This window comes from Entelurus aequoreus, linkage group LG03 (assembly GCF_033978785.1).
Source record: "Entelurus aequoreus isolate RoL-2023_Sb linkage group LG03, RoL_Eaeq_v1.1, whole genome shotgun sequence".
Lineage (NCBI taxonomy): Eukaryota > Metazoa > Chordata > Actinopteri > Syngnathiformes > Syngnathidae > Entelurus > Entelurus aequoreus.
Window position 1 is genome coordinate 92,519,107 of NC_084733.1, and position 27,114 is coordinate 92,546,220.

At 36.2% G+C, this 27,114-nt stretch overlaps 2 protein-coding genes across 2 annotated transcripts in view; one reads left to right on the plus strand and one right to left on the minus strand.

Moving 5' to 3' along the window:
* Positions 1-803: 803 nt before the first annotated feature.
* Positions 804-22,548, plus strand: LOC133647124 (propionyl-CoA carboxylase beta chain, mitochondrial-like). Its single transcript, XM_062043249.1, has 13 exons — positions 804-1,050; positions 3,397-3,516; positions 3,584-3,652; positions 3,724-3,780; positions 3,837-3,950; positions 9,031-9,141; positions 9,215-9,444; positions 14,008-14,089; positions 14,154-14,277; positions 14,355-14,563; positions 17,184-17,282; positions 19,029-19,128; positions 21,887-22,548. Exons 1-13 carry the CDS (start codon positions 835-837, stop codon positions 22,006-22,008), a joined length of 1,653 nt encoding a protein of 550 aa, XP_061899233.1. The 5' UTR covers positions 804-834; the 3' UTR covers positions 22,009-22,548.
* Positions 22,549-25,440: 2,892 nt separating this feature from the next.
* Positions 25,441-27,114, minus strand: part of LOC133647125 (cohesin subunit SA-1-like) — a 61,523-nt gene continuing 59,849 nt past the window's right edge. Inside the window, exon 31 of the mRNA XM_062043250.1 lies at positions 25,441-25,852. Within this exon, the coding sequence (XP_061899234.1) occupies positions 25,829-25,852 (24 nt within the window). The 3' untranslated portion in view covers positions 25,441-25,828. The remainder of the gene's footprint in view (positions 25,853-27,114) is intronic.

Below are 27,114 nucleotides of genomic sequence, written 5' to 3' on the forward strand. Positions count from 1 at the left end.
AAAAAAGCGCGTGAAAATGCACGTACAACATGCACGTACAACACTTAGAACCTTTAGCATATCAGTATGTGGAATTAAATGATGGAATGGATTAAGTAAAGAAGTTAAACATTGTACTGATATGATCCAGTTTAAGGGGTTGTTCAAAATAATAGTGCTTACAAAGTACAAAGAAGAAAAATGATGAGAAATACTTTCAACCTTATTAAAAATAAGATATTCTTCATCTCAGTATGTTAATAATAACTGAATTAATTCATTACATATTACAAAACTGTTGTGTATACTAATTCACAGTTGTTATTTTATTATATAAAAAGGTCAGTAAATGATTCTATATATTTGTAAACGCTCTGAAGTGGGAAAGGGGTAGGATTAAATAAGCTTTGCTTCTTCCTACTCCTTTTCGGACATGATGTAAAGTGAAATGATATGAAATTGTGTGATGTATTATATTGTAAGTGTGTTCATGTTCGAAATAAACTAAAGAAAGAAACTAAAGAAAGAAAATCAGTGGTATTCAGTGAGGTAAGATGAATTAAATGCGCTGACAGTTCAATGCTCCTGCCAAATGAATTGCACTGAGTGGAGCGGATCACCACTCCAAGATGGCGGCCCCGCGTCTCGTCAGCGCCAGTAGGCAGTAGCGGTCGATGCTGCGTACCCTTAGAACATGTCTATGCCTGAGAGTCAGACAAACTTTGTACAAGCCCCACCTTTTTCAGTTCATTTCCTCATGCTAATTGGTTAGAAGAAATCCCCTCCTCGTTGGCTATTGGCTGAAATCCCCTCCTCTTCCTGTGTGCCGCGAAATGACGTATTTAGGAGTCGGCCATGATGGCGGCTTACAGTGTAGCTAAAGGCGGCCGTGGCTTATTCAGCGGCTTGCGTCTGTCCTTCCGGAGTTTGGTCCAAGTCAAACATGGCAGCCTACCGCGCGGCCGCGGCTACTGCGTCAGCCAGCTGTCCGTCAAGGAGAGGATCGAGAAGAAGCGGCAGGCGGCGCTTATCGGCGGAGGTCAGACGAGGATCGACGCGCAACACAAGCGGGTGAAGTTGGGCTAACTTTCCTTTACGTCCTCAATTGTCCGACACGCAATTATTATTATCATTATTATTATTATTATTATTATTATTATTATTATTATTATTATTATTATTGTAACGCTTTTTTACGACCGTCTTTGAAACAATGAAATAACAAAAACTAGCATTATTGTTGGCTTGCTAGCATACAAACTCTTCAGGAGGGGTGTCCGATACTGCACGTTGTGGTATCGATGGGATATCAAGTCAAGGTAACCAATACCGTCCATCCATTTTTCTACCGCTTGTCCCTTTTCTTACTTGAAAATAATCAACACTGAGTGATTTTGAATGTTAATTTGTTGAGTCTGAAGTACACGCGTGACGAATAGTTTAGGTGAATAAACATGTGGACGCCGTAAGTTTTTGCTGTTGTCCAGCATTCTGTTTCTGTTTACTTTGTAGCCAGTTCTGTTTTACTTTCGTTTTGCATAGCCATCCCTAACCTTCAAGTCAAGGTAACCAATACCTCTGACTTAAAAAATAATCAACTTTGAGTGATTTTGAATGTTAATTTGTTGAATATGAAGTACACACGTGACAAATATTTTAGGTGAATTAACAAACTTAAAGGTGCCATATCAGGTCAGCACTAGGAATCTTCAAAGTCATAAAAATGGCTGTCCCACTTTTTTGTAAGCGTTTTGAAAACAAATGTGAAGTGAATTATATTTATATAGCGCTTTTCTCTAGTGACTCAAAGCACTTTACATAGTGAAACCCAATATCTAAGTCAGTGTTTTTCAACCTTTTTTTTTTGAGGCAAGGCACATTTTTTTCATTAAAAAAATCCGGAGGCACACCACCAGTAGAAAATGGGACCCCGTTTTGAAAATTCCTAGCGCCAACACTGCATAACATGAAATTTTAAAAAAGGGGAAAAGATTTTGTGACGATAAAAAATATCGATGTAATCATATTCAGTGTTTCCCATAAACTGCCAAGATACCTGTGGCGGTGGGGGCGTGGCTACGGGCGTGGTCACCATGACATTATCGAGTAATTTGCATAATTTACTACAATGATATGATTTTCTCTAAAAAGGCTCAAAAAATGTATACTTACTAATTAATAATAACAGTTTTGTTTTAAACGTCCATCCATCCATTTTACAATATAATTACAACACTTTATGTACATATTTATATACAGATTTGAACAATAAGTTATTCACTGAAATATATTTATTAATTGCGGTTCTTACAAAAAATATATCTTATAAAATATAAAAGCTAAAATGTCTCTTAAAGCTCTGCCCCTTTAATTAGTGTATACTAAATAATTTAATTTTAGCCTACTACTACAACCATATTATTTACCAGCAACATAAAGTGAAACAGAGGCAGAGGTGTCCTGCCACAGTCAGTAACAAATAAACAGGAAACAGTAGTGGTCAAATACAAATAAGGCAACAAGAGAAGTATCCTACACTTCTCTTTTGTAAAGTAAATCTCAACAGCCTATATGGGCATCTACATCAACTTTATGATTTGCCTGAGAAGCTGGACAGGACAAAAAAAAATAAAAAAAATTATTTTAATTTTTTTATTTGTTTGCGGACGTAATTCTTTCGTGGCGGGCCGCCACAAATAAACAAATGTGTGGGAAACACTGATATTAGTATCGACTAGATGTTCTATTGTACTTGGTATCATTACAGTGGATGTCAGGTGTAGATCCACCCACGGCATTTGTTTACATTGTGACGCCGGTGAGCTATTGTATCCTCCTACGGTGTGTAGTGAAGCATGTTTAGATATTCCGCGTCCTCCAGTGATAATGCTACTTGTCAGAAACTTGCTATATTTGTCACCATTTAGGTGAGGATTAGTGATTTAGAAGTAGCTAAAACACTGCTGGATGGTGTTTCAGTGTTATAACTTCACCTTTATCTTTACTTTTTACACCAAACTGCGTCCATTCTCCCTTTTCTGTCTACACACTGTGTCTGCTTGTAAGTACTCTGTGTGTGTGCGCTGCCCAACATGCTCCTCTGCTCGTAAACCCTAAAAAAAAAAATATATGTACCGTTTTTGATTCATTAGTACCGCGATACTATACTAGTACCGGTATACCGTACAACCCTACTACACACCAAGTTTTTGTTTGATACTGTCATGCGTCCCGCCATTATTGTGAAGACTTTGAAACTGAAATTTATTTATTTTTTATGTCAAAGGAGCCAATTTTGAAATGTCATTTTCGGGACCCCCAAAAATATTCAAATTTTGGTGTGCCAGTGAAATATGGGTATTTGTGGTGCGTGTTAGGCGTCCAAGAAAAAAGGTAATAAAGTTTGATGTGGCGCAGGGTAAGCTGACGGCCAGAGAGCGCGTGGCCCTCCTGCTGGACCCCGAGTCCTTCGTGGAGTCGGACATGTTTGTGGAGCACCGCTGCTCCGACTTCGGCATGGAGCAGGACAAGAACAAGGTCAGCCGCCTTCCACCTTCCCCTTCCTGTTCGGCGTGAGATGTCACTTCCTGTCTTGGCTCGCCAGTTCCCAGGTGACAGCGTGGTGACGGGGCGGGGCCGGATCAACGGCCGCCTGGTTTACGTCTTCAGTCAGGTAAAAAAAACAAAAAAAAAACGTGGGCGCTCGGTGGCAACTTTCTTAACGTGGCGCTGGTTTCCCGGCAGGACTTCACGGTGTTCGGCGGCAGCTTGTCAGGAGCTCACGCACAGAAGATCTGCAAGGTAGAGACAGTCTGTGCACGCCCGTGACCGCCATTGATGCTGCTTCTTGCTGGCAGATCATGGACCAGGCCATGATGGTCGGGGCCCCCGTCATCGGCCTTAACGACTCAGGAGGCGCTCGCATCCAAGAGGGGGTGGAGTCTCTGGCGGGGTATGCCGACATCTTCCTGGTAAGGGGGAACACTACACCGGGGTGCTGTAACAAGACTGAAGCAGGGACAGTTTGTCACTTTAGAGCAGGGGTGGCCATTAGGTGGATGGTGGAGGGTGTGTGAGTGGATGGTGGAGGGTGTGTCAGTGGATGGTGGAGGGTGTGTCAGTGGATGGTGGAGGGTGTGTCAGTGGATGGTGGAGGGTGTGTCAGTCCATCACCAGCCAGGCATTAAAAACATAGAGCTAAAAATGATGGATCATCAATCTTCACCAAGACGTGACTTTGGTCACTTGATTGACATTCACGGCACCCGAGGGTCTTGTGTGATGATCTGCTGCCAGATCATTAAGAAAAAACGACCGACAGGAAGGCCAGAAACATTTTTTATTTGAACAGACTCTTGCGCCGTACCTGCCGTCAAAACTCAGCACAGTTCCTGTCTTCACAATAAAAGCGCTCCTTCATCCTGCCCGCGCTAACAAATGAAGAGTCTCAGAAAGCTAGCGAAGCTAGGGAGTTTGCCGCCAATGTATTTCTTGTAAAGTGCATAAAAAGGAGTATGGAAGGTGGACAAATAAGATGGCAAAAAATACTTTCATGTGGTATTGGACAGAAAGGAAGGCTTTTTTTCTCCTCCATTTGAAAATGTGGACGTTGTCATCACTACTGTCTAGGGGTGTAACGGTACACAAAAATGTCGGTTCGGTACGTACCTCGGTTTAGAGGTAACGGGTCGGTTCATTTTCGGTACAGTAAGAAAACAACAAAATATAAATTTTTGGGTTATTTATTTACCAAATTTGCAAAATCTTCCACCAAAAATATTTTTCAAAGTGTAATATTTGATGTGAAGTAATGGGAACCTTGGATAGGTCAATAATTCATAATAACATTGATTTTGATTCAATATTATGTTTTGAGCAATGACAGTTTGAAAGAAAGAAAACCAGCTTTGTTTTATTAGTCAACATTGCAACTTTTTCTAAATTACATTTCACCTTTAAGCTTTTTTATTTCACTTTTGTTATGTTTTTGTTTATTTGAATAGTATTTTTAGAATGTGCCGTGGGCCTTTAAAACATTAGCTGTGGGCCGCAAATGGTCTCCGGGGCACACTTTTGACACCCCTGCTATAGATAATAACAAATTAAATGTGATAAATCTATGGATAAAAAGCAGATGCGCGTTTATCATAACTCTCTCTCTCTCTCTCTGTCTCTGCCCCTCCCTCACCAATGCTGCTGTTTGTTTTGTTTTTAACCCCTTCTTAACCCTGAACGTACATTGAAAATACACGCAACCCTAACTCAAAATGCCGGACATTTGAGGCATTTAAGAAACTCCGCCCTGACAGCTCCGCAAAAGAGGACATGTCCGGTGAAAAGAGGACGTATGGTCAATCTATCCTAGCCCGTTAGCTGCTAGCATGCCGTGTGTTGTGCCTCGGTGTGCATTGTTTACACAACGTGCGTTACGCTACTTAATATGTCCGTGTGGAAACTCGTTCGGTACACCTCCGAACCGAACCGGAACACCCGTACCGAAACGGTTCAATACAAATACACGTACCGTTACACCCCTAGTACTGTTTGATTCCAATCAATGCAAGTCATCAACTTATATTCTTGTCTTAAGTGGACCCCGACTTAAACAAGTTGAAAAACTGATTGGGGTGTTACCATTTAGTGGTCAATTGTACGGAATATGTACTGTACTGTGCAATCTACTAATAACAGTTTCAATCAATCAATGAAAGAAACATGCTTGTATTATCATTAAACACATTAAACTTGTTAACCTCTCTTTCATAAATAAATCAACATAAATTATAAGCCGAAACCGTCAGGTACGTAAGTGAACACACAGGTCTGGCTATAGGAGTAACACACAGGTAATACACAGGTCTGGCTATAGGAGTAACACACAGGTAACACACAGGTCTGGCTATAGGAGTAACACACAGGTAATACACAGGTCTGGCTATAGGAGTAACACACAGGTAACACACAGGTCTGGCTATAGGAGTAACACACAGGTAATACACAGGTCTGGCTATAGGAGTAACACACAGGTAATACACAGGTCTGGCTATAGGAGTAACACACAGGTAACACACAGGTCTGGCTATAGGAGTAACACACAGGTAACACACAGGTCTGGCTATAGGAGTAACACACAGGTAACACAGATGTCTGGCTATAGGAGTAACACACAGGTAACACACAGGTCTGGCTATAGGAGTAACACACAGGTAACACACAGGTCTGGCTATAGGAGTAACACACAGGTAACACACAGGTCTGGCTATAGGAGTAACACACAGGTAACACACAGGTCTGGCTATAGGAGTAACACACAGGTAACACACAGGTCTGGCAATAGGAGTAACACACAGGTAACACACAGGTTTGGCTATAGGAGTAACACACAGGTAACACACAGGTCTGGCTATAGGAGTAAGACACAGGTAACACACAGGTAACACACAGGTTTGGCTATAGGAGTAACACACAGGTAACACACAGGTCTGGCTATAGGAGTAACACACAGGTAACACATAGGTCTGGCTATAGGAGTAACACACAGGTAACACACAGGTAACACACAGGTCTGGCTATAGGAGTAACACATTGCATCATTTTATGAAGACCTAATGAACCTCTTTGGATTATGTGTGTGTCCAAGTTAAAGAATTTAATACAATCTTTGCTAGCTGGGTAAACTTTGCTGTGGTCTGGAACAACATGGTAAACTTTGCTGTGGTCTGGAACAACATGGTAACCTTTGCTGTGGTCTGGAACAACATGGTAACCTTTGCTGTGGTCTGGAACAACATGGTAATGTTTGCTGTGGTCTGGAACAAAATGGTAATGTTTGCTGTGGTCTGGAACAACATGGTAACTTTTGCTGTGGTCTGGGAGCACATGGTAACCTTTGCTGTGGTCTGGAACAACATGGTAACCTTTGCTGTGGTCTGGAACAAAATGGTAATGTTTGCTGTGGTCTGGAACAAAATGGTAATGTTTGCTGTGGTCTGGAACAAAATGGTAATGTTTGCTGTGGTCTGGAACAAAATGGTAACGTTTGCTGTGGTCTGGAACAACATGGTAACCTTTGCTGTGGTCTGGAACAACATGGTAACCTTTGCTGTGGTCTGGAACAAAATGGTAATGTTTGCTGTGGTCTGGAACAAAATGGTAATGTTTGCTGTGGTCTGGAACAAAATAGTAACGTTTGCTGTGGTCTGGAACAACATGGTAACGTTTGCTGTGGTCTGGAACAACATGGTAACGTTTGCTGTGGTCTGGAACAACATGGTAACGTTTGCTGTGGTCTGGAACAAAATGGTACTGTTTGCTGTGGTCTGGAACATGGTAACGTTTGCTGTGGTCTGGAACATGGTAACGTTTGCTGTGGTCTGGAACATGGTAACGTTTGCTGTGGTCTGGAACAACATGGTAACGTTTGCTGTGGTCTGGAACAATATGGTAACATTTGCTGTGGTCTGGAACAACATGGCAACGTTTGCTGTGGTCTGGAACACCATGGCAACGTTTGCTGGGGTCTGGAACAACATGGTAACGTTTGCTGTGGTCTGGAACGACATGGTAACGTTTGCTGTGGTCTGGAACAAAATGGTAATGTTAGCTGTGGTCTGGAACAACATGGTAACGTTTGCTGTGGTCTGGAACAAAATGGTAATGTTTGCTGTGGTCTGGAACAACATGGTAATATTTGCTGTGGTCTGGAACAAAATGGTAATGTTTGCTGTGGTCTGGAACACCATGGCAACGTTTGCTGTGGTCTGGAACACCATGGTAATGTTTGCTGTGGTCTGGAACAACATGGTAACGTTTGCTGTGGTCTGGAACAACATGGTAACGTTTGCCGTGGTCTGGAACAAAGTGGTAATGTTTGCTGTGGTCTGGAACACCATGGCAACGTTTGCTGTGGTCTGGAACATAATGGTAACGTTTGCTGTGGTCTGGAACATAATGGTAACGTTTGCTGTGGTCTGGAACAACATGGTAGCGTTTGCTGTGGTCTGGAACAACATGGTAACGTTTGCTGTGGTCTGGAACAAAATGGTAACATTTGCTGTGGTCTGGAACAAAATGGTAACGTTTGCTGTGGTCTGGAACAAAATGGTAATGTTTGCTGTGGTCTGGAACGACATGGTAACGTTTGCTGTGGTCTGGAACAAAATGGTAATGTTTGCTGTGGTCTGGAACAACATGGTAATGTTTGCTGTGGTCTGGAACAACATGGTAACATTTGCTGTGGTCTGGAACAACATGGTAATGTTTGCTGTGGTCTGGAACAACATGGTAACGTTTGTTGTGGTCTGGAACCACATGGTAACGTGTGCTGTGGTCTGGAACAACATGGTAACGTTTGCTGTGGTCTGGAACAACATGGTAACGTTTGCTGTGGTCTGGAACAAAATGGTAACGTTTGCTGTGGTCTGGAACAAAGTGGTAATGTTTGCTGTGGTCTGGAACACCATGGCAACGTTTGCTGTGGTCTGGAACAAAATGGTAAAGTTTGCTGTGGTCTGGAACAACATGGTAACGTTTGCTGCGGTCAGGAACAAAATGGTAATGTTTGCTGTGGTCTGGAACAACATGGCGCACAAACAGTTATCAGAAATGCAGCCAATATTACATACAGATAATGTGTCGTGAGACATGCAAATATAAATTCAATACCCAGAATATAAAGGTAAAGGAAATTAAATGAGCTCAAATATTATTTACTGGATCATTGAGCTGATATCAACAAGGTAAATCGGTTAAGTTAAAGGAGCTCAAAATAAATTCATGTAAACAAATCTAAATAAAATGTGTGATTAATCTGCAAATATGCACGACTAAAGGTGATGTTTTTGTGATTCATCTCATGAGTTAACTCCTTTTTGACAGCCTTAGTAACAATCCAAGCCACTCCACAAATATGACCCTGAACACATGCCTGGTTGTCTCTGCAGTTGAGTAACTAAATGTCCTGATTGACTATTTTAAGTGAAGCACTTTCATCAAAATGTCAGTGGAAGTACGTTGTGGTTGTCCACACTTTGTGATCTCCTCCCCCCTCAGAGGAACGTGATGGCGTCCGGCGTGGTCCCTCAGATCTCCCTCATCATGGGGCCGTGTGCGGGCGGCGCCGTGTACTCGCCCGCCCTCACCGACTTTACCTTCATGGTGAAGGTGCGAGCAACACCCCGGCGGAATGCCGCTAACGCTAACAGCGCTAACGTACGTGTCGCTAACGGTCCCGCAGGACACGTCGTACCTGTTCATCACGGGCCCGGACGTGGTCAAGTCCGTCACCAACGAGGACGTCACGCAGGAGGAGCTGGGCGGAGCCAAGACGCACACCACCGTGTCGGGTGTGGCGCACCGGGCCTTCGAGAACGACGTGGAGGCCCTGCTGCAGCTGCGGGAGTTCTTCAACTTCCTGCCGCTCAGCAACCAGGACCCTGCGCCCGTCAGAGAGTGTCACGACTCCAGGTAGACCACCTGGGGGGGAACACACCTAATTGTTGTTGATGCTCAAAGCAGCGCTTATAGCAGACCTGCCCAATTATTTTTAGGAACACTAATACAAAACCTCACAATAATAGACTTAGGCTTCTTTTATTGCCATTCAAATGTGAACTTTACAGTACATATAAGAACGACATTTTGTTGCATTAGCTGGTTTTAGTGCAGGATAAAAGAGCAATAAGGTGCAGATATAAATAAATAGATGACTGTACAGATAAATATATTGCACTATATGCATCCTCGTTTATGGATGTATGTTGTATTGTCTTTATATTCCAGCCAGTTCATCCGTTTTGGGGGGAATTGAGGGGATAATTATGATGCGTTCAAGAGTCTTACGGCCTGAGGGAAGAAGTGAAGTGAATCACATTTATATAGCGCTTTTCTCTAGTGACTCAAAGCGCTTTTACACAGTGAAACCCCAATATCTAAGTTACATTTAAACCAGCGTGGGTGGCACTGGGAGCAGAATGTATATGAAAATAAAGAATGTGGGTGGCACTTTGAGTGTCTAGAAAAGCGCTATATAAATCTAATCCATTATTATTATTATACCATTTGTTTTACTTTTAATGCTTAAATCTCGAGAACAATTTCAGATTTGTTGAACATTTTTTATTTTTAAGGGATTTTTTAAATTTGTTTTATGTTCCATTTGTCAGGGGAATTTGTTTTTGTCTTCCTAACACACAAAATATGCAATGTTTTTTGAGCAATCAAATAAAAAATAAAAATCCCACATTCTTAGGGATCGAAAAAAAAGTTTAAAAAAAAATTGTATGCTTAAATCTTTAGAAGAATTTCAGATTTGTCAATTATTAATTTTTTAATGACTTTTTTTGGTTTTTCTGTTCCATTTGTCAGGAAAGACATATTTTTGTATTCTTAACACACAAAATATGCAATGTTTTACCCCAAAAATATCTCAAAGTGCAATATTTGATGTGAAATAGTTGGAGCCTTAAATAGGTCAATAATTCATAACATTGATTTTAATTATTATTTTTTTGAGCAATGACCTTTTTATAAAAAAATATCCCACAAATTCTTAGGGATCTGAAAGATGTTTAAAATAAGTCATTAAAACAAACAAACACAAAGTTTTATGCTTAAATCTCTTTTGGCGATTTGTCGATTATTATTTATTTTTCTTAACGTTTTTTGGGGGGGTTTGTTTTCTGTTCCATTTGTCAGGAAAACATTTTTTTTGTATTCTTAACACACAAAATATGCAATATTTTACCACAAACTATTTCAAAGTGGAATATTTGATTTGAAATAATTGGAGCCTTAAATAGGTCAATAATTGATAACATTAATTCATTATTATTTTTTGAGCAATGACCTTTTTAAAAAAAAAACAATCCCACAAATTCTGAGGGATCCAAAAAGTTTTTTAAATAAGTCATTAAAAGTAAAAAGAAAAAAAAATTGTATGTTTAAATCTCTAGAACAATTTCAGATTTATCGATTATTTTTTTAATGGGTTTTTTTGGTTTGTTTTATGTTCCAATTGTCAGGAAAAAAAATTTTTGTATTAACACACAAAATATGCAATGTTTTTTGAGCAATCACTTAAAAAAATAAATTTAAAAAATCCCACAAATTCTTAGGGATTAAACATTTTTTTTAAAATAAGTCATTAAAAGTCCCCCCAAAAAATGGTATGCTTAAATCTTTAGATCAATTTCAGATTTGTTAATTATTGATTTTTTGAATGGTTTTTTTTGGTTTGTTTTCTGTTCCATTTGTAAGGGGGGAACATTTTTTGTATTCTTAACACACAAAATATGCAATATTTTACCACAAAAATATCTCAAAGTGCAATATTTGATGTGAAATAGTTGGAGCCTTAAATAGGTCAATAATTCATAACATTGATTTTAATTCATTATTATTTTTTTGAGCAATGACCTTTTTTTAAAAAAATATCCCACAAATTCTTAGGGATCTAAAAGATGTTTAAAATAAGTCATTAAAACAAACCAAAAAAAAGTTTATGCTTAAATCTCTTTTGGCGATTTGTCGATTATTATTTATTTTTCTTAACGTTTTTTGGGGGGTTTGTTTTCTGTTCCATTTGTCAGGAAAACATTTTTTTTGTATTCTTAACACACAAAATATGCAATATTTTACCACAAACTATTTCAAAGTGGAATATTTGATTTGAAATAATTGGAGCCTTAAATAGGTCAATAATTGATAACATTAATTCAGTATTATTTTTTGAGCAATGACCTTTTTTAAAAAAATAAAATAAAATCCCACAAATTCTGAGGGAACCAAAAAGTTTTTTAAATAAGTAATTAAAAGTAAAAAGGAAAAAAAAGTTGTATGTTTATATCTCTAGAACAATTTCAGATTTATCGATTATTTTTTTATTTTTTTAATGGTTTTTTTTGGTTTGTTTTATGTTCCATTTGTCAGGGAAATTTGTTTTTGTATTCCTAACACACAAAATATGCATTGTTTTTTGAGCAATCACATAAAAAAAAAAAAAATCCCACAAATTCTTAGGGATAAAAAAAAAATGTAAATAAGTCATTAAAAGTAAAAAAAAAACACATTATAAAAAATAAATAAATAAATAAAAAATAGTATGCTTAAATCTTTAAATCAATTTCAGATTTGTCAATTATTGAATTTTTAAATGGGTTTTTTTGGTTTGTTTTCTGTTCCATTTGTCAGGGGGGAAAATTTTTTGTATTCTTAACACAAAAATATGCAATATTTTACCCCAAACTATTTCAAAGTGGAATATTTGATTTGAAATAGTTGGAGCCTTAAATAGGTCAATAATTGATAACGTTAATTCATTATTATTTTTTGAGCAATGACCTTTTAAAAATAAAAAATAAAAATAAAAAATCCCACAAATACTGAGGGATCCAAAGTTTTTTAAATAAGTCCTTAAAAGTAAAAAGAAAAAAAAAGTTGTATGTTTAAATCTCTAGAACAATTTCAGATTTATCGATTATTTTTTAATGGGTTTTTTTGGTTTGTTTTATGTTCCAATTGTCAGGAAAAACATTTTTTTGTATTCTTAACACACAAAATATGCAATGTTTTTCACCAAAACTATCTCAAAGTGGAATATTTGATGTGATATAGTTGGAGCCTTAAATAGGTCAATAATTCATAACATTGATTCATTATTATCTTTTGAGCAATGACCGTTTTTAAAAATAAAAAAAAATCCCACAAATTCTTAGGGATCTAAAAAAAAAATTAAAAGTCATTAAAAGTAAAAAGAAAAAAAAAAGTTGTATGTTTAAATCTCTTGAACAATTTCAGATTTGTTGATAAAAAAATTTTTATGGAGTTTTTTTGGTTTGTTTTATGTTCCAATTGTCAAGAAAACATTTTTTTGTGTTCTTAACACACAAACTATGCAATATTTTACACCAAAACTATCTCAAAGTGGAATATTTGATGTGAAATAGTTGGAGCCTTAAATAGGTCAATAATTCATAACATTGATTCATTATTATCTTTTGAGCAATGACCTTTTTTAAAAATAAAAAAAAATCCCACAAATTCTTAGGGATCTAAAAAAAAAAATTAAAAGTCATTAAAAGTAAAAAGAAAAAAAAAGTTGTATGTTTAAATCTCTTGAACAATTTCAGATTTGTTGATAAAAAAAAATTTATGGAGTTTTTTTGGTTTGTTTTATGTTCCATTTGTCAGGAAAACATTTTTTTGTGTTGTTAACTCACAAAATATGCAATATTTTACACCAGAACTATCTCAAAGTGGAATATTTGATGTGAAATAGTTGGCGGTTTAAATAGGTCAATAATTCATAACATTGATTCATTATTATCTTTTGAGTGATGACCTTTAAAAAAAAAATTTAAAAAAAAATCCCACAGATTCTGAGGGTTCTAAAAAAAAATTTAAAAGTCATTAAAAGTAAAAAAGAAAAAAAAAATTGTATGTTTAAATCTCTTGAACAATTTCAGATTTGTTGATAAAAAAAATTTATGGAGTTTTTTTGGTTTGTTTTATGTTCCATTTGTCAGGAAAAACATTTTTTTGTATTTTTAACACACAAACTATGCAATATTTTACACCAAAACTATCTCAAAGTGGAATATTTGCACCAAGTGAAATAGTTGGAGCCTTAAATAGGTCAATAATTCATAACATTGATTCATTATTATCTTTTGAGCAATGACCTTTTTTAAAAATAAAAAAAAATCCCACAAATTCTTAGGGATCTAAAAAAAAAATTAAAAGTCATTAAAAGTAAAAAGAAGAAAAAAAAGTTGTATGTTTAAATCTCTTGAACAATTTCAGATTTGTTGATAAAAAAAAATTTATGGAGTTTTTTTGGTTTGTTTTTTGTTCCATTTGTCAGGAAAACATTTTTTTGTGTTCTTAACACACAAAATATGCAATATTTTACCCTGAAAATATCTCAATGTGGAATATTTGATGTGAAATAGTTGGAGCCTTCAAGTGGTCAATAATTGATAAGATGGATTTTGATTGATTGATTGATTGTCCTCTGACTGCTTCTTGCAGCGAGCGCTTGGTGCCGTCACTGGACACCATCGTGCCCCTGGAGTCCACTAAAGCCTACGACATGCTGGACATCATCCACGCGGTGAGACGGCGCTTGAAGTGGGACAAGAAGACCTCGGATAACTTCCTGTCTTCTGTCCGTGCAGATTGTGGACGAGAGGGACTTCTTCGAGATCATGCCCAACTACGCCAAGAACATGGTGGTGGGCTTCGCCCGCATGAACGGACGCACCGTGGGCGTGGTGGGCAACCAGCCCAAAGTGGCGTCCGGTGAGCACCCCTGCTGGACACGCCAGGTACAACGGCAGAAGCGTGCGCATTGACATCGCCGCCGTGTCCGCCGCCAGGTTGTCTGGACATCAACTCCTCGGTGAAGGGAGCGCGCTTCGTCCGCTTCTGCGACGCCTTCAACGTGCCCATCGTCACCTTCGTGGACGTGCCGGGCTTCCTGCCGGGGACGTCCCAGGAGTACGGCGGCATCATCAGGCACGGCGCCAAGCTGCTGTACGCCTTCGCCGAGGCCACCGTGCCCAAGATCACCGTCATCACCAGGAAGGTGAATATTCTGCATGTCACTCGCAAACATCTCCACTAACTCTTCTAATATATACACGTTGCTATGCTGGTACTAGTATAGTACGTCATGTCATGACATTGAGGGTTTTACCTAGCCGAGGAGCATGTTGGGCAGCGCACACACACAGAGTACTTACAAGCAGACACAGTGTGTAGACAGAAAAGGGAGCATTTTGGTGTAAAAAGTCAAGATAAAGGTGAAGTTATAACACTGAAACACCATCCACAGTGTTTTAGCTACTCCTAAATCACTAATCCTGGTCTCCATGGCGACAAATAAAGTTTCTTACAAGTTGCGTTATCACTGGAGGACGCGGAACATCTAAACATGCTTCACTACACACCGTAGGAGGATACAATAGCTCACCGGCGTCACAATGTAAACAAATGCCATGGGTGGATCTACACCTGACATCCACTGTAATGATACCAAGTACTGGAGTCGATACTACTATGATTACATCGATATTTTTTATCTTCACTTAATCTTTTTTCCTTTTTTTTAAAATTCATATTATGTTTATAAAGTCAGTAAATATGTCCCTGGACACATGAGGACTTTGAATATGACCAATGTATGATCCTGTAACTACTTGGTATCGACATGATCCATACCTAAATGTGTGGTATCGTCCAAAACTAATGTGAAGTATCAAAGAAGAGAAGAATAAGTGATTATTACATTTGAACAGAAGTGTAGATAGAACATGTTCAAACAGGAAATAAGCAGTAAATGAACAAATAATCATTTTTTACAGTTTGTCCCTCATAATGTGTACAAAATAATAGGTGTATAAATGACACAATATGTTACTGCAGACTAATTAGGAGTCTTTGTTTGTTTACTTCCTACTAAAAGACAAGTTGTCTAGTATGTTGACTATTTAATTGAAGGACTAAATGACAATAATAAACATATGTTTCATGTACACTAACATTTTTTTGTTACAATAATGACATTTTTGTGTGGTCCCCTTTATTTAGAAAAGTTTCAAAATACATTTTGGTACCGGTACCAAAATATTGGTATGGAGACAAGACTACTTTCAAGTGAAACTAAAAGTCATTGACTGTCGATTCTCTCTTCCCCCACAAGAGGGCGCCAAGACCACCAGAACATGACGTCACTTTATGCACAAACATGCAGAGGGTGACTTGCATTAAACATAGCTTTAATACACAATACAAACATTATAGATGTATGATTCATAGACAAACTGCATTGGACAATAGTTATTTACAAAATATGGTCTGCTAAACTTCAAATCTAATTAGATTTTATTCAGCAATTTTAATTGAATACAAATATTGTGTCAACTCTGTTTTTTTCCAATAGTTTAGAGCAGAAGTGTCAAAGTGGTTTCCACTGAGGGCCACATGGCAGTTATGTTTGGCCCCAGAGGGCCGATTCTAACAGTGAATACTATTATTACACCTTTTTTTATACATTTTACTAGTAGATTTGTTAAAAAATAAAATGTCAAAAAAAATATGGTAAATTGTAATTGTAGTGTATGTTACTGTAAATGTAGTGTATATTACTGTACATGTAATGTATATCACTGTAAATGTGGTGTATATTATTGTACATGTAGTGTATATTACTGTACATGTGGTTTATATTACTGCACATGTAGTGTATATTACTGTACATGTGGTTTATATTACTGTACATGTAGTGTATATTACTGTACATGTAGTGTATGTTACTGTAAATGTAGTGTATATTGCTGTACATGTAGTGTATATTGCTGTACATGTAGTGTATATTACTGTACATGTAGTGTATGTTACTGTACATGTAGTGTATATTGCTGTAAATGTAGTGTATATTACTGTAAATGTAGTGTATATTACTGTACATGTAGTGTATATTACTGTAAATGTAGTGTATATTGCTGTACATGTAGTGTATATTACTGTAAATGGAAAAACACTACTGCTGGTTTTATGGTTAAAAAAAAAACGCAGCTCAGTTGCCAGAATTTTACTGTAAATTTTACTTCTTCTTTTTTTATTGTAAATAAAAAAAAATGCAATTTTACAGCAAAATTTTGGCACCTGAGCTTTGTTTTGTTTTTTACCACAAATGAACAAGTGTATATTTTTGTGTGTATTACTGTAAATGCTAAACAGCACCACAGTTTATTACTGTAAAAAAAAAAAAGTACTTTTTTTTTTTAATTTAGAGAAAAATGCTGTAAAAAGCACAGTCAATTTCACAATTTGAGCATGAAATCTATTGCTACTTTTACACTTTGATGGATAACTTGCTTCGAAATCATTATTAGTATTTATTTATATTTAAAAAATGGTTTGATCATACACATATTTTTGCATAATTAGACAATATTTAAGTGAACATCATTTGCGATTACATGGAGTACATTTATTTTTATTCTCTCCCAAAATAGAAAGAAAGAATACATTTAGTAATAAAAGTCACACTACTTTATTGATATTATTTCCAGGGCCAAATAAAATAGTTTAGACTGATTCCATAATCATTAATTAAACTTAATGACATATTGCTTCTAATTGGATTGATATAAAAATGTAACTATTAGTCGTGATGGCTAAATAATAGTTTTGTGCTGCAGGCTTACGGAGGCGCTTACGACGTGATGAGCTCCAAACACCTGAGAGGAGACATCAACTACGCCTGGCCCACGGCTGAGGTCGCCGTCATGGGAGCCAAAGTAGGAACTTTTAGTTTTCATCCTATCACCAGCCTTTCCTCCCACTTCTTTCAGATGACACATACAGTACATGCAGAGTAAGAAGGACCATCAAGACAGAATAGGAATATTATCAAGTTTTACTAAAGCTTTAGGAGACCAGCCCACATCAATACCGTCATCTCGGGATGGTCTAACATTCAAACTTCTTGAATAGAAAAACAGCTCCACCATGTCCAGAAAGGAATACAGCCTCATTGTTCTAATACAGATAAGATATAAGGGAGTACTCCAACTCCTACATTCCAAGCCTTCAAGGTAAATAAAACACACAGTTTACTTGCGGACATAAGATAAAAAAAAATAGAAAGAGTACAAATGGAAAACATTAGCTGCGTTAAACATGACTATGAATAAAGAAAGAACTCTTAAACATATACCGTATTTTTCGGAGGATAAGTTGCTTCGGAGTATAAGTCGCACCGGCCGAAAATGCATAATAAAGAAGGAAAAAAACCTATATAAGTCGCACTCAGGGCCGGCCCGTGGCATAGGCCGTATAGGCAAATGCTAAGGGCGCCGTCCATCAGGGGGCGCCACGCCAGTGCCACAAATGTTGGAGAAAGAAAAAAAAAGTTGGTACTATTATTTCTAAATACAAAAAAATAATCCCACGTTAATTAAAATGCAAAGTAAAGCCTATTTAATAGAAATATTATTTGTCACAGCAAAAATTGATTTTCAAGGTAAAAAAATGATTTTCAAGGTAAAAAATTATTTCCAAGGTAAAAGGTAATTTTCAAGTTAAAAGTTGATTTTCAAGGTAAAAAAATTATTTTCAAGGAAAAGTTGATTTTCAAGGTAAAAAATAATTTTCAAGGTAAAAAATAATTTTCAAGGTAAAAGTTGATTTTCAAGGTAAAAAATGATTTTCAAGGTAAAAAATTATTTCCAAGGTAAAAGGTAATTTTCAAGTTAAAAGTTGATTTTCAAGGTAAAAAAATGATTTTCAAGGAAAAGTTGATTTTCAAGGTAAAAAATAATTTTCAAGGTAAAAGTTGATTTTCAAGAAAAAAAAAATATTTTCAAGGTAAAAAAATATTTCCAAGGTAAAAGGTAATTTTCAAGTTAAAAGTTGATTTTCAGGGTAAAGCATCACATATTTCCAGTTGTTAATTATCAGAACTTTTAAGATAGAAGTAAGTATTTTATTCTGAAAAAGCATTATTCAACTAGTAGTTCTTAAGTTAAGCATTTTTGGGGTGTTGCAGAATCTTTAAACACATTAAAGTTATTTTCTAAAAAAAAAAATCTTAACTAGAATAAACAAAATATAATTACTCTTGCTAAAATAAAGATTATGAATAAAAATAAGTAAACAGCCCTTAAAACTAGGTAACAGCTTTTTATTATAAATGTCTAATGATAATGTCAAAACAGCAAGAATAGACAATTGAAAATGTCTAAAGAATAGTAAACAACAGGCTGAATAAGTGCACGTTGTTATATGAGGCATAAATAACCAACTGCTACATATTATGGTAAGAGGCATTCAAATAACTATAACTTATAGAACATGTTTACTGTCACTCCTAATCGCTAAATCCCAGGAAATCTTATACGTCTAGTCTCTAAATAATATTATTGGATATAATGTGTTCATCATTTCACACATAAGTCGCATGACAAAAACTGCCACTTATAGTCTGAAAAATACTTCTATGCATTCTCCACATCTACTTTGATTCCATGTTTGAATGTGTCCAGGGAGCAGTCCAGATCATCTTCAGAGGGAAGGACAACCAGGCGGAGGCGGAGACACAATATGTGGACACTTTTGCTAACCCTTTCCCCGCCGCAGTCAGAGGTGAGACGCTTGCATCACTTGTTGCTAGGCAGAATTCATGCGACCAGTCATGTCAGACTGCTTTGTCACATGGCTTGTAACTGGGAATAATGTATGAATTATAGCAATAGTTTTAAGTAGACTGTCCATTTTACAGTAAAAACTTTACATTTACAATATTTGGCTGTAAAATAGTGTTTATTTTTCACAACATTTTACAGTAAATGGAAAAACAATACCACTTTTTTTTTAGGGGGGTTTACGGAAAAAGCTGGAAGTTTAGTTGCCACAATTTGACTATTAAATGGACAGTTTTTACAACATGATGTTGTTCATGCAAAAACAGTACAAGTTCTTTTTTTTATTCTGGCAACTTAGCTGCTGGTTTTTCTACCTTAAAAACAAATGTACTGTCTTTGCATTTACAGTAACACACCGTTAAAAACAACATTTTACACTCAAAATGTGGTAGCTCAGTCAACAAAATTTTAACACAAAAAACTGTTTTTTTTTTTTTTCAATTTACAGTAATATGCTGTAAAGCAGTGGTCCCCAACCACCGGGCCGCACAAGAATTAAAAAAAAAAAAACTTTTATTTTTTATTTTTATGAAATCAACATAAAAAACACAATATATACATTCTATATCAATATAGATAGGGATGATGTTTGATAAGAAATTATCGAGTTCGAGCCTATTATCGAATCCTCTTATCAAACCGATTCCTTATCGATTCTCTTATCGGGTCCAGATAGGTTGTTGTATATGGAAAAAAACACACAATATTTGGTTTAACAAAAGCTCACTTTTATTATATAAGAAAACAATTTAATCTAAAAAATAAATAAATATTGACTGTTGCCCCCCTAAAAAAATAAAAAATAAAAATATTGACTGTTGTTACCCAAAGTATATTAAGTGGGATTTTTCAGAAAAACAAATATATAAGGTAACACAGAAACAAGCTGTCTCTGTGATCACTATAGGTGTATAAATAATACTATAGTGTTAAATAAAATCAGTCCCTTGGGCACAAAACTGGAAATAATACAGCTCTCCAAAAAGTGCACTTCTGCTGCTATTGGAACATAACTGTTTGTTATGATGCTTTGACATTTTTGCACTTTATTTCTTTATTGAAAGAAAATTCTATGAATAGAAAAGTTGTTTGCAAATGTGGTTACAATGCTAATAAATGAAAAGTTAAAGCTAAAAAAAGAAATACACTTTGAGTTAACATTATTTCTTTATAGGGGGAAAGATGTTATGAGCTAGAGAATATAACAACTACACTACCCAGCATGCAACGGGAGTGACGTGCATGCGCGGTAGCCCCGAAAAGTGTCGTTGCATGTCGCCACGCTGTGAAAGTAAACGTCAAGAACTCAGCCAACACGCCTCGTCTGCATTATTTATAATTAGACAGACAACACATATACAGTGTGATTTTGTTTTGTTTACAAGGAAAGAAAAACAAAAGTTAAAAAAGGGAGATATGTTGTATATGTATGTATGTGCTGCGGTTGTTTTAAGAACGTTGCGACAGCTGCCGTAAAGGAGGTGCGTTGCTAGCCTGGTTGCTATGTTTCCGGTTGGTGGTAAAAGTGTTGGTCATGTGTTTTACCCTGCTCAAATCTCTCAGTAAAGTTATTCATTGGATTATACCTTTTGTTTTGAACTTTATTACACCTTGGAGCGCTTTTTCCCGTCCATTGTTTTCCTGCTTTCGCTATCTGCGCCTAATGACTGAGCTACGTGACGTCATTTATTGTGATGTCCCACGGAGCATTTCTGGTCGGGACGGGATTCGAATAAAGAATCAACTCTTTTCCTTTACTATAGTGGTCTCGATAACGGGTACCGGTTTTTAAAAAGGGATTCGAGTCCGAGGACTCGGTTCTTTTCTTATCGAACAACCGGGAAAACCGGTTTCGAGTATCATCCCTAAATATATATCAATACAGCCTGCAGGGATACAGTCCGTAAGCACACATGATTGTATTTATTTATGTAAAAAAAAAAAATTTGTCCGTGGGACAAATTTTCAAGCGTTGACCGGTCCGCAGCTCCAAAAAGGTTGGGGACCACTGCTGTAAAGAACACCGTAAAATGTATTGTCATTTTTATTAATTTGATGGGTAGTTTGCTGTAAAATCATAACTCAAGCAGATATTTAAGTATTTATTTTTATTTAGACAAAAAAATGTTTGGAAAGTATGACAATATACTGTAATATTTGTTGCAATATTGGAGACTATTAAAGTTTAAAAAGCATGTCATTTCAAGCAGGACATATTTTTTCTGTCAAAATGAAAAAAAATCAATGACATTTAGTGAGAAAATATGAAATACTTTATTGACACATATCATTTCCAGGGCCTTGACTTTGACACCTGTGTCATAGACCGTCTTCTGTGTCATAGACCGTCTTAATAAATACAATTTTAGGTCAAGATATGACAGATTAATTATAAAAAAAAATTCCTTTATCTAAAATTTTGAATAGAATATTTCCTGATGGTTTAAACTTTATATAAACATTTTTTCAGTGATTTTTTGACTATGAATATTGGTATTCCAGGGGTGTGTAAATGTTTTCATTAGAGATGTCCGATAATGGCTTTTTTTTACATTTTTACGCAGCAAACAACTTTAACATTTGATGTGGAGACGTTTTAAATCAACATTTTTTAAAAATATGATGGAAAAAAATGTTCTGTAAATGATAAAGCGAGGTGTTTGTACTTACTAAATATGGCCACGGCGTCATCTCCTAAGGTTTTGTGGACGACATCATCGAGCCGGCGACGACTCGCAAGAAGATCTGCCGAGACCTGGAAGTGTTGGCCAGCAAGAAGCAGGTCAACCCTTGGAAGAAACACGCCAACATTCCCCTGTGATGACATCACTGTCTTCATGGTAGCAACACCGTGGCCATCATATCCATCTCTGTCTTCATGGTAGCAACACCGTGGTGATCGTATGCATCACCGTCTTCATGGTAGCAACACCGTGGCCATCATATCCATCTCTGTCTTCATGGTAGCAACACCGTGGCCATCATATCCATCTCTGTCTTCATGGTAGCAACACCGTGGTGATCGTATGCATCACCGTCTTCATGGTAGCAACATATGCAATAGAAGCTTATCATGCAGAAGAAGAATTGACGTGAGCATGGTGTTCAGGCTCCTCCTTCTTATGTGATGTCACTCCTCACATTTTCTACATCAAACGTTGTTACAAGTAGAAAGTGTGCCTTTTTAATGACAGTCCAATAAATCTGTTACAGCAAACAAGCAGTGCAGTTTTATCAGGGGAGTCCAAGCCTTTGGACTATTAACTATATATGTACAGTATAGGCCAAAAGTTAGGACACACATTCTCTTTCAATCTTTATTTTCATGACTATTTACATTGTAGATTGTCACATCAAAACTATGTTATATGATTGGCAATAAAAGTTAAAAATAGTGTTGGACTTGGTGTGATTTAGTCTGGAGGCTACAATACATAATATTACTTTCATTTGTTTTCAAGCAAAAAAAAACGTATTTTCAAGGTGTGGCAGGACACACCTCATTCAATTTGTTTTCTTTATTGTCATGATTTACATTGTAGATTGTCACATCAAAACTATGAATGAACACATGTGGAGTTATGTACTTAACAAAAACAGGTGAAAATAACTGAAAACATGTTTTATATTGTAGTTTCTTCAAAATAGCCACCCTTTGCTCTGATTCCTGCTTTGCACACTCTTGGCATTCTCTCCATGAGCTTCAAGAGGTGGTCAGCTGAAATGGTTTTCACTTGACAGGTGTGCTCGAAGCTCATAGTAGTGTAAAGTTCTTACTTATATCTGTCAGTAAACTCACCATGAAAGCACTAAAACATACCGGTGTAGTGACTTGACATTATTCACCCAAGGAACTTTAGTTATTAGAGAGTTCCGGTCGGACGCCGCCGAAGGTGAGCCACGTAAATAAGACCGCCCACAGTTTCCAAAAACAATTAGAAATGTGGACTCGTCAGACCACAGAACACTTTCCCACGTTGCATCAGTCCATCTTAGGTGAGCTCGGGCCCAGCGAAGCCGGCAGCGTTTCCGGGTGTTGTTGATAAATGGCTTTGGCTTTGCATAGTAGAGTTTTAACTTGCACTTACAGATGTAGCGACCAACTGTAGTTACTGACAGTGGTTTTCCGAAGTGTTCCTGAGCCCATGTGGTGATATCCTTTACACACTGATGTGGCTTTTTGATGCAGTACAGCCTGAGGGATCCAAGGTGTGTAATATCATGGCTTACCTGCAGTGATTTCTCCAGATCCTCTGAACCTTTTGATGGTATTACAGAGCGTAGATGGTGAAATCCCTAAATTCCTTGTTGAGAAATGTTGTTCTTCAACAATTTGCTCAGGCATTTGTTGACAAAGTGGTGACCCTCGCCCCGTCCTTGTTTGTGAACGACTGAGCATTTCATGGAAGCTGCTTTTATACCCAATCATGGCACCCACCTGTTCCCAATTAGCCCGTCCACCTGTGGGATGTTCCAAAATAAGTCTTTTGATGAGCATTCCTCAACTTTCTCACTCTTTTTTGCCACTTGTGCCAGCTTTTTTGAAACATGTCGCAGGCATCAAATTCCAAATGAGCTAATATTTGCAAACAATAACAAAGTTTCTCAGTTTGAATGTTAAATATCTTGTCTTTGCCGTCTATTCAATTGAATATAAGTTGAAAAGTTTGTATTTAGCATTTAAACAAGGTGACAACTTCACTACTTTTGTATATAGCACTAAAAGAAAACACGAAAAAAAATGACAATTAAATTTTGAAACATAGTTTATCTTCAATTTTGACTCTTTAAAATTCAAAATTCAACCGAAAAAAAGAAGAGAAAAACTTAAAAAAATAATTTATGGAACATCATTAGCAATTTTTCCTGATTAAGATTAATTTTAGAATTTGGATGACATGTTTTAAATAGGTTAAAATCCAATCTGCACTTTGTTAGAATATATAACAAATTGGACCAAGCTATATTTCTAACAAAGACAAATCATTATTTCTTCTAGATTTTCCAGAACAAAAATTTTAAAAGAAATTCAAAAGACTTTGAAATAAGATTTAAATTTGATTCTACAGATTTTCTAGATTTGCCAGAATATTTTTTTTGAATTTTAATCATAATAAGTTTGAAGAAATATTTCACAAATATTCTTCGTCGAAAAAACAGAAGCTAAAATGAAGAATTAAATTAAAATGTATTTGTTATTCTTTACAATAAAAAAGATAAATTTACTTGAACATTGATTTAAATTGTCAGGAAAGAAGAGGAAGGAATTTAAAAGGTAAAAAGGTATATGTGTTTAAAAATCCTAAAATCATTTTTAAGGTTGTATTTTTTCTCTAAAATTGTCTTTCTGAAAGTTATAAGAAGCAAAGTAAAAACATTAATTTATTTATTTAAACAAGTGAAGACCAAGTCTTTAAAATATTTTCTTGGATTTTCAAATTCTATTTGAGTTTTGTCTCTCTTAGAATTAAAAATGTCGAGCAAAGCGAGACCAGCTTGCTAGTAAATAAATACAATTTAAAAAATAGAGGCAGCTCACTGGTAAGTGCTGCTATTTGAGCTATTTTTAGAACACTTTAATTTGAACTAACCATCTTTATATTGACTATATCACATAAACTAATGATTTTCCTAAACTCATTAATGTGTGAATTGTTAGTAACATTTATTTGAATTTAATTCATGGAAATATCTTCCAAAAAACTGCTTAAAAGAAAATTACACAAATATTTTTGAGCAGCTTGATTATATATATATATATTTTTTACAAATTCATATTTATGTGCAAGTTTATTGGATTTTTTTTATTAATAAAAATGTAAACAAAAGAAGTTATTTTGGTGAGTAAATTAATACTTTTTTGAGAATTATTTTGTACGGATAGAAGACATTTGAAAGTACGTGTAGATAAATATTAGCGTAAATATCCATCCATCCATTTGCTACCGCTTGTCCCTAGTGTAAATATTAGGATAAAGTTGCAATGATCATGATTACAGATTTTATTTCCTGTAAAAACAATAGAAGGTTGACACCAGGAAACAGGCTGTGCAGAAACCACGCGAGTGTGTGAATATTTACAGTAACACACACACACACACACGCACACACACACACGCACGCACGCACGCACACACGCGCACACGGAGAGAGGAGAGAAGAAGCTGCAAATAGTGACAGTGCAAAAGAAGAAGAAAAAAGGATGTAGGCCACCATTTGGCAACAAACAAGAAGAAAAACATTCAAGAAGAAAAACTGTACAAAGAAAATGAAAGTTTAATACTAAAGCTAAAGATCAAAATGTCTCTTGGAAAACAATATTTAAAAAACTGCTATATCCTCCTCTGTTGACCTTTGGCCTCACCTGCAGGGGGCGCTCGCCAGGCCCGAGAACCGATCGCCCCTCAAAAAGTTTTGAGTTGTAGCCGCAGAAGAAGTGGGCGGGGCTTCGCAGAGTGTGTATAACGAGACAACACCTGTGGAACACTTTTTTTTCAAAGCTGGCGCCCGACATGGCGAGGAGCCTCGTCAAGCTCCTGACTGTCTTCTCGGGAAGAGACCTCTTCCTCTTCCTCATCTTCTGTTTACTCCTGATTAGAATCCACATTGTTTACTTTCACTTTCACTTGCAGGCGTCCACATCAGAACATGGGCATGCTGAAACCCTGCACACAGACCACAGCAGCACTTCACCACATGGCCACTGGAGGGCACTCTTACACTGTCACTGTCCTTCATTCATCACACGGCCACTGGAGGGCACTGTTACACTGTCACTGTCCTTCATTCATTCACAAGAATAAAACCTGCTACTCAGTTACTGTGTGGATTAATTATACATTCATTCATTCACAAGAATAAAACCTGCTACTCAGTTACTATGTGGATTAATTGTACATTCATTCATTCACAAGAATAAAACCCGCCACTCAGTTACTATGTGGATTAATTGTACATTCATTCATTCACAAGAATAAAACCTGCTACTCAGTTACTATGTGGATTAATTATACATTCATTCATTCACAAGAATAAAACCTGCTACTCAGTTACTATGTGGATTAATTATACATTCATTCATTCACAAGAATAAAACCTGCTACTCAGTTACTATGTGGATTAATTATACATTCATTCATTCACAAGAATAAAACCTGCTACTCAGTTACTATGTGGATTAATTATACATTCATTCATTCACAAGAATAAAACCTGCTACTCAGTTACTATGTGGATTAATTATTCATTCATTCATTCACAAGAATAAAACCTGCTACTCAGTTACTATGTGGATTAATTATACATGCATTCATTTACAAGAATAAAACCTGCTACTCAGTTACTGTGTGGATTAATCATTCATTCATTCATTCACAATAATAAAACCTTCTACTGCTCAGTTACTATGTGGATTAATAATACATTAATTCATTCATTCACAATAATAAAACCTTCTACTGCTCAGTTATTATGTGGATTAATAATACATTAATTCATTCATTCACAATAATAAAACCTTCTACTGCTCAGTTACTATGTGGATTAATAATACATTAATTCATTCATTCACAATAATAAAACCTTCTACTGCTCAGTTATTATGTGGATAAATAATACATTAATTCATTCATTCACAATAATAAAACCTTCTACTGCTCAGTTACTATGTGGATTAATAATACATTAATTCATTCATTCACAATAATAAAACCTTCTACTGCTCAGTTACTATGTGGATTAATAATACATTAATTCATTCATTCACAAAAATAGAACCTGCTACCCAGTTACTGTGTTTGCTGCCAAAGGTGCATCAAATTGATCAAAGGCTGTGAATACTTAAATAAATACATGTGATTTCTTACTTTTTCTACTTAAAAACGTTCTTAAAAAATATAATTGACAGTCATTACGGGGTGTTGTGTGA

What these genes read in the sequence shown, in the direction of transcription:
- LOC133647124 (XM_062043249.1), top strand. Translation starts at nt 835, where the DNA reads ATGATGGCGGCTTACAGTGTAGCTAAAGGCGGCCGTGGCTTATTCAGC. An exon ending in GGTATGCCGACATCTTCCTG is followed by an intron (nt 3,951 to 9,030) that starts GTAAGGGGGAAC and finishes CTCCCCCCTCAG; the next exon opens with AGGAACGTGATGGCGTCCGG. An exon ending in TTTCCCCGCCGCAGTCAGAG is followed by an intron (nt 19,129 to 21,886) that starts GTGAGACGCTTG and finishes TCATCTCCTAAG; the next exon opens with GTTTTGTGGACGACATCATC.